The sequence below is a fragment of the Cyprinodon variegatus genome, unplaced genomic scaffold (assembly GCF_000732505.1).
Source record: "Cyprinodon variegatus isolate N-32 unplaced genomic scaffold, C_variegatus-1.0 Scaffold649, whole genome shotgun sequence".
NCBI lineage: Eukaryota > Metazoa > Chordata > Actinopteri > Cyprinodontiformes > Cyprinodontidae > Cyprinodon > Cyprinodon variegatus.
The window spans coordinates 85,435-93,684 of record NW_015151102.1 but is presented as its reverse complement, the minus strand read 5'-3'; the positions used below and the strand labels follow the sequence as shown (position 1 = coordinate 93,684).

General features: G+C 38.0%; 2 protein-coding genes across 2 annotated transcripts in view; one reads left to right on the top strand and one right to left on the bottom strand.

Moving 5' to 3' along the window:
• Positions 1 to 5,715, top strand: part of LOC107096771 (L-rhamnose-binding lectin CSL3-like) — a 9,405-nt gene extending 3,690 nt beyond the window's left edge. The window contains exons 5-11 of the mRNA XM_015393576.1: positions 157 to 233; positions 333 to 465; positions 573 to 676; positions 2,006 to 2,074; positions 2,174 to 2,306; positions 2,454 to 2,557; positions 5,476 to 5,715. Of these exons, the coding sequence (XP_015249062.1) occupies positions 157 to 233; positions 333 to 465; positions 573 to 676; positions 2,006 to 2,074; positions 2,174 to 2,306; positions 2,454 to 2,557; positions 5,476 to 5,492 (637 nt within the window). The 3' untranslated portion in view covers positions 5,493 to 5,715. The remainder of the gene's footprint in view (positions 1 to 156; positions 234 to 332; positions 466 to 572; positions 677 to 2,005; positions 2,075 to 2,173; positions 2,307 to 2,453; positions 2,558 to 5,475) is intronic.
• A 455-nt stretch (positions 5,716 to 6,170) lies between these two features.
• atp6ap1 (ATPase, H+ transporting, lysosomal accessory protein 1) overlaps positions 6,171 to 8,250 on the bottom strand; it is a 10,432-nt gene continuing 8,352 nt past the window's right edge. The window contains exon 11 of the mRNA XM_015393570.1: positions 6,171 to 6,848. Coding sequence (XP_015249056.1) covers positions 6,639 to 6,848 — 210 coding nt within the window. The 3' untranslated portion in view covers positions 6,171 to 6,638. The remainder of the gene's footprint in view (positions 6,849 to 8,250) is intronic.

The window sequence follows — 8,250 nt, the reverse complement described above, 5'->3', positions numbered from 1 at the left end:
GCTGAAAGTGCTGCTGAACCTGCTCCACTTTCCCCCTCAGTGTTTTAAACACTAATGAAACCATGCAGGGCAGGGCTTTCCCTCTCAGGTCCATCGCTAAGCTGATATGAGCTGTTCAGGGTCCTGAAAGAGTCATTAATGTATCTCAATCTCTCATATGACAGAACCTGAATGCATCTCCCAGAAAGACTCTGCCTTGGCATGTGAGGGAAGAGTGGCTAAACTCCGATGTGGTAAGATCTCTGGGTTTATTGGTTGGCTGGGGAACATTACACCATAAACAGATTGAAAACTATCTCTGCCTCTTCAACATCTCCTTTCTTCTCTGTCAGGCAAAGGGGAGGTCATATCTGTGAGTGGAGCCACATATGGACGCCGTGACCAGAAAACCTGCTCCATTAGGCGACCTGAAGGGCAGTTAAAGAACACCCAGTGCTCCATGAGCTCAGACAAAGTGGCTAAGAGGTACAGATGCTCAATATTTTCTAAATTGGAAGTATAGAAACGAGATAATGAGAAACTCTAAGAAAGGGCCTGATCACAGTTTAAACATAAATCATCTAAATCCTCAGTTGCAACGGGAGGCGGTGGTGTAACTTTAAAGCATCCAACTCTGTGTTTGGAGATCCGTGCGTTGGAACCTACAAGTACCTGGAGGTGGAGTACACATGTGAAGGTAATCAGAAGTAGAAAAACTTTACAATGCTTAAAGTGGATTTAAACACTTTGCAAAGTATGCATACTGTCTCAATTTCTGTGCATTTTTTTCTGTTACTACCAGAATTAAATGTTTTCTCTTTGGACTTTTTATAAAATGTAACATTTTAAGTCTAATCTGGTAGAATTTAGTGCATAAATAGTGATTGTTACCACCTGGCTTAACTTACTTTAGGAGTTTTATAGTAAATGGGGCTAAAAAGAAATGCAGCCCAAAATAAAGAAATGGAAACATTCATGGCTCTTACTGCTGATAAGGGCTGCTGTAGAGGAAAATCATGACTTTATAGGAAGCACCATGTGGATGGAAGTATTAAAAAATGGTTTGTTAGAGAACAAAAATGTAAAAATTTTTTCCCCAGAGTAGAAACCAGATTACGTCATTAAATGAAAATATATTTTTTTAGATTTTTGGTTATTTAGACAAAAATAGCTCAATTTCTCTCTGGAAAATAGTGATTTAAAAAACAAATCAGGATTACGGTGGTCAACAGGTGCAAACATGCAGGGTTAAAAGCACAGCACATTGATGATACAAACTCCAAAACACACAAAAATAAAAAGCCATACAGAAAAGTCATGCAAAAAAGGAAAAATGCTGCAAATGCCGAAAACAAGATAAAAATTGCTTATAACTAATTTAACCAGAAATGCACAAAACCAGTAGGGAGGATCAAGCTCCATGTCAGATTTTTTCAGTTTAGGTAAAAAAAAAAGCAACCATACATTTTCATTTGTGTCTTCTTTAACACATGGCTCTAGATAATCTGACAGAACAGCAGGATTCCGGTGGGTAAATATGTCGCTGTCCCATCTGACCTGTTGGTTGACACCCCATAATGGTGAATTTGAGCTCTGAGCCAGTTCCCATGTCAGAGGATGAAGGAGAGCACATGCAGTTAGTCACAGTCATAGAAACAGGACTACACTGAAAAAACAGGTCAAGCTCCAACATCTATAAACAAAGGTGTTAAAGGCAGCAGCACAGCTGATATTTCAATCCAAGGTGGTGTCAAAGCCAAACAGGAGCAGACCAGATAAAGCTACTGTGATGAGAAAAAGCAGAGAGAACATAATGGAAGAGATTGAACTAACAAATTCTGCAGAGTGGGAGAATGTGGGTAGAATGAAGCACAGTGATGAAAAGAGGTCTCTATGTCCTCCAGCAGTCTAAGCCTATAGCAGCATAAGTATAGAAGGTTAGGTAAATGTATTCTACATTTAAGGAGAGGAATAAAGGATATAAACAAAACATAATTTTTTTTTTTTTTTTTTGCTGATATGACAGTGCCTGAAAGAAGACTCCAGAATACAACCGCTGTGGTATGTGAGGGAAAAGTGGCTAAACTCCGATGTGGTAAGATCACTGGGTTTATTGGTTTCTTGTGGAGCATTACACCATCAACAGATTGAGAACTGTCTCTGCCTCTCCATCATCTCATTTATTCTCCTTCAGGTAAAGGTGAGGGTATATATGTGAGCAGAGCCACATATGGACGCCGTGACCAGAAAACCTGCTCCACTGGGCGACCTGAAGGGCAGTTAAAGAACACCCAGTGCTCCAGCAGCTCAGACAAAGTGGCTAAGAGGTATAGATGCTCAGTCTTTTCTAAAAGACAGCTGCATTACCCATTATTCCTTTCACCATATTGGATGCATATAAATTAGAGAATAAGGGTGTCTTAAAAAGGCCTGATGTATATATTTTTTTAAATGACATTGATCTGAATCCACAGATGCAACGGGAGGCGGGCGTGTAAGCTTAAAGCAACCAATTCTGTATTTGGAGATCCCTGTGTTGGAACCTACAAGTACCTGGAGGTGGATTATTTATGTTATGGTGAGTTCAACAACATTGAAAACTTTGTGTAGCTCAAACATTGCCACCTTATGAGCTCATTTAGGAGAGATGTTCTTTCAGTACATTCTGATTTTCTACCTCTATCTAAAAAACACATTTCTGATCGGCATGGTGGGTGAAAGCAGACAAAGAGCTCTGTAGTTTTAATGTATGACCTATAAAAGAGACCTAAATGATTTAAAAAAGAATGATGATATTGGAGATAATCAGAAACTGTACAAGTAACATTCAAACCTCTTATGGATCTTATAGCCTGGTAACTGTGCATGATAAACAAAAATCAACACAGGCTTTTGGTAAAATACAATAAACTGTATTCTGATGAACATTAGACAGTTACAAAAAGAAATAGGAATCACTGATCACTTTGTATCTATCGGGTACTTTTTTTCTGTGCCCAGAGCTCACAGTAAAAACCTCTGTTTCAATGACAGTTTATGTAATAGAAAACAATTACAGAGTCCATGTATCATTTATTTCTTTATCCTTGCCTGGGTTGGGGGGGCCAGTGCCCCTATCTAGGCGGTTATTAAGTGAGATGTGGGGTGCGCCCTGGACAGCTCTCTAAACCACCACAAGAAAACACAGACTGAAATGTTAAAGACACTAAGGAAAAGTTAGAGAGCAGTTAACCTAACAGTCATGTTTTGAACTGTGGGAAGTAGTGGGAGTACCCAGAGGGAACACCCGCATGCATGAGGAGAACATATAAACTTCAGGCAGAAAAAACACAAGCTGGGTATCAAACCCAGGACCTTCTTGCTGCAAGGCAGCAGCCTATCCCTGTGTAGCCCAACAACAACATAATAAACTATTTAGGTGTTCCTGTCATAAAATGCAAACTTGATCCTGCATGATATTAAATGAGCAAAAGGAAGAATATAAACAAGCTATTCAAACCTGGGGTCGCTTTGCAGACTTCATTGTGGTATGCTTTGATTTACATTTAAGCATACGAGGCAGAGTGGGGAAAAAATATCAACTTAAAATATGTGATGATTAAATACTTCCAAAGAAGATTCAGAGCTGAAACTCTGCTTCAAAAAAGCTGCTTCAATACAATTCCAGGTTCAGGGTGGGCGACCAGCTTCTTATGACTTTTATTTCTTACCTTGAGGCTTTTTCTTTTTCTTAGTTAAATAAAACAACATAAATGTGCCATAAAACAGGCATCTTTTTTCTTTATCTATCCTATGAGGTGGGTAGTAACTAGTTACATTTACTCAGTTACATTAACATGAGCAACTTTTGTTTATGTACTTTAAGGAGTAGATTTAAAGCCTTGTACTTTTTTTTTTTTTTTACATGAGCAAACATTCGATAAATGATCACTATTCTTGCTTGAGTAAAAATTCTGGCTACTCCACCGTTTGTGAGTTTAATGAAAACAAGCTTATTTTCACCAAATATGCACCATTGCACCATACGCACCACAAAGATACACTTTGTTATGTTTTGTACTCCAGGCTTTTTTGATAAATGATAAATGTTTCCATCTGCTGCCATGTCCTTTTGAGGTTGAGTGATAAGACAGCAAACAGTATACTGTAATTTAAACTATTCTACATACTTTAACTATAGTTTTTTTTTTTAAGTTTTATAACTCAAATCTTAAATCTGTTGTTATGATCATGAGTAATAAGTTGATCAGTTACTCAGTACTTGAGTAGCCATTTTACAATTATTTTTTTCCCTCTTGCATAAGTAATTTCTTAAAAGGCTACTTTTTACTTGAATAAAAATATGATAAATTAATTGTGATATATTTACTTAAGTAAGATTTTTGGGTGCTCTACTCACCTTAAAATGTTTGTGTCTAGAGTTCACAGTAAAAAGCTACTGTGTGACATCATCTTATCCCCAGAAAACAATCCTAAGATGGACTACTTCAGATAAAGAAAAAACAAAGTTTGTTTTTTTTTCTAACTTTTTTTTGTTTCTCGTAGAGTTTAGCTGAAATATGAGCTTTACCCGCTCCTTGTACCAAAATCCATATTCAATCAGTTGGAAGTTCTCTGCAGTATTTTTTGCATGAATATGATTTAATCCACTCTGAAAGTCATGGATCTATTCTGCAGATCATGTGTTTCATGTGCAAGTTATTATTTAAACACTATGAAAGGCTAAAAAGCTGCATTAATATCTTCATCAGATGCTCTTCATGGAGCCACATGTAATTAAAATCAAGGTTGATACAGCAATACAATTGCAGGATTGTATAATGAAAAATTTCCATGCTAGACTTTGAATGTCCCACTTATGTCCTCAAGGCTCTGTACTAGTAAGTCCAACTGTTACATAAACTGAAAAAAAAAATCATTCAGGTCTTAATTTCATTTTACAGAACAAAATTGTTTATTGGAATATTCATTCCTCCATTAATTTAACAAAAAATTTTATTGGATTTTACTATTCAACCTAACAGTTTGAGTTAATAAATGGTTTAAGGCAGTCGGCTTCCTCAAATTATTTCATTTCAACTTACTTATCAAGTTTTACAGTAAGCCAAAGTTGTGACATTTTACATTTTTTCATTGTGAGGCATAAAATGACTCACTAGTATCAAGATATAAGAGGTCAAACACTGCATTTTGCACAACAGATCATCCAGCAGAACCAATCAGTCTATCAGTGTCAGTTTAGGTCCTTCTGTATATAGTTACATTTAAATAAATTCGATTAACTACCCTTTACCACACTGTAGGAACCCTGAAATGACAGATTTAGCAAGTTTATCCATTTAGAAAGAGGAATGAGAAAACTATCCCTTTATTTCTATTGGGACCTTTTTACAGTCTTAGAATTTTAAAGGAGTGAATTGTTGATATTTTATCTTCTTCAGTCAGAAAGTTTTGCTGCTAGAGTTTAATGACTTTTCTGTGACCTTCTTGTTGCAGCTACTGTGACTGGATAAAGCTCCAACCATCATCAGATTTCCTGTGCTCTGTATGAAGTGCATCATAATCAGAAATGTCTACAGAGTGACTAAATGCATTTTTTCAACTTCATCTCTCTTTGTTTACTTCTGTTTTCTTAACTTCTACTTCACACGTAGCTTTAATTTCATTCATTTGTAACTCCAACGTTTTCATTTTGGTGCCTTAATAAACCTAATTTGCAAGTAAATGTTGTCTCAACCTGGATTCATCAGTTTTTTTCTGTGTTATAAGCATTTGCAGCCATTTTGGGGCCAGATGGGCTTTAGTCAGGGGGCCCTCCTCAGAGGCCGCCTTTGTGCCCCATTAGAACCTGAGTGTAACAGATTGTGTGGAGCCTCTACAGTGTTATTCCTGCAGAGTTACTGCAGAGCAGCGTAACTTTGGCTTTTACTCCGGGATCCACACCTGAAAAAATTAGGCATCTACCAGGGGTAGTTGCCTATTTCACAACAATAAGGAGTGATAGACACAGCCAATCCAATATGTCCAATGAAACATTGAGATTCTTGCTAAATTCTGAAAATCTTTCGATTTAAAAACTTTTTCTGAACTTTCTATATCGAAATTTAGACAATAAAGTTTGTCTAAGTCTGAACTGAACCAGAAAACAAGAGCTAAAGTTGTCCGACTGAAAAAACCAGAAGTAACACCTTTAATGTGTTTTATTGGAGTCACGTCAACATTACAACACAAAAATGGAATGTCATGAACATAATTCAAAATGAAATATTTCCATAAATAATCTCGCATATCTAAAACAAACCAAATGCAAACAAAACTTCACGGTAACCACAACAGTATCAACAATAAATAGCATATAATCCATTTAATAAATAAGCATCAGTTATCTCTGTATGTCTCCCTTTATATGGGTCACATATTAACCCATGGTGGTCTGAAAGGACCCAGATTGTGTGGCTGTTTAACCACTTTAACATCAGACACTTCAGTGTCAGGATTCACATTTAAGGTTACACTCGTACGTTTGTTCAGTGATGGAGGGACAACGACATGGAATGATCTGCATGTTAGGAATGGAATGAGAGAGGCGGGGATGAAAGGAGGGGTTCAATGCAGAGACTGGAGGACGGATGGAGTCAGGAAACACACCGGCAGATGTGTTACTCCGTCTGCGGCACCGAGATGCCGGGACCTTTGGGGTCATCGAAGCGGTCCATGGTGAGGAGCTGCATGATCATGTGCAAGCCGTAGGTCAGCACCAGCACCATGAGCAGGCTGGTCAGCAGACCCATCCAGATCCCAGGGGAGAAGAACCCGGCGCAGTCGCTGGCGTAAGCAAATTCACTGCCGCTCAAGTTAAAGCCCTGGATCTGTTCAAAAATAAAAACAATTTAACGTTAATTTACTGCAGAGGTCAGGATTTAGAGACGGAAACAGGAACAACCAGAGGAAGTGATGCTGGATGGATTGAGGAAACAGGTGGAGGGATTTACAAATAGATCAAAGGATTGATGGTTGGATAGAGGAATGATAAGACAAGAAAGCAGGTCTGGAAAAGTCAAAGCAGAAATCCCGTCACATCCTTTATTGGTCTCATCATATCTGGTCTAAATTTTTGGCCAAAATTTTAAATTATCATTATCTACATTAGAAAAATGGCTTTAAGAATAAAACATAATACTGTTATTTTAATAATAAACCCTAAAAGAAATTCCACTTTTTAGGAGATTGAAGGATGGAGGTAGAGTTCAGGCATCACAACACTAAGAACCTTTTTTATTTTCCCAAACAGGCAGTTCTTCAGCCCAATGGTCTCAAACTACAGTCCTTGAGGGGCTGGAACCTTAAAAATATAGATCATCTAAATAAGAGGTCTTCCTAATTGTCAATCATTCTGGTGATAATTTTACGTAAAGCCGTTCTACATGCTCGTCCCGTTAGTTATGCTTTTTCTGCGCATTTTCAGGTGTATATATGCTGTGAGCTACGCTTTCAGATAGCCACTGAAGTTCACCTTTCTCAACACGGTTCTTTAAAAAAAGCCGAGGGTGGTAAGAAAAATAAGCGTTTATGAAGTGTATAAGAAAAGAAAGGCCTCTTGTATATATGCTTTTTTTTTTTAAGTGGAGAGGGTGGGTCTTTTAAAAAATGTGTGAATATCTTTCACTATACCATTAAGATGCATCTGTTTGAACAGACCTAATTAAAATACAAGCTAGTGAGACAGTGAAGCCATTTGATTCAGTCATGTAGAGAAAGGGACTCAGAGAAACAGCAGGACAGCATTTTGAAAACGACTGCTTTAGAGACTACATAAAGAGGCTGCAAGAAGGGCTTTACAAGAAAGCATTAACATTAGCTATATGAGGTTTGAGTGTATTTGCATGTATACTATGGATGCTTGATCCCCCTGCACTGCCAGGGGTACAGGCCGATGTTAGATATTCTTTGACACTTTGGTCCCTGGTTTGGCCTAAATTCTGATACTGGTGTATCCTGGATACTGTGTCAGTGTTTATGTAGTTTTTCCATCATGTATTTATCTCCTGTTTGTATGAATGTAGGGCTGCAACAACGAATCGATAAAATCGATAAAAATCGACTTTTAAAAGCGTTGGCAACGAATTTCATCATCTATTAGTTGTGTCGCGCGATTAATGCGTCATCCGCCGCCGTTGTCATTGCCGTGGGGCGCCTCCCCCATCCCAACCCTGTTCTCCCGCAGGAGTCCCTCTCAGCGCTGCAGTCAGAGCCGCAGGATGTTTACCCTAA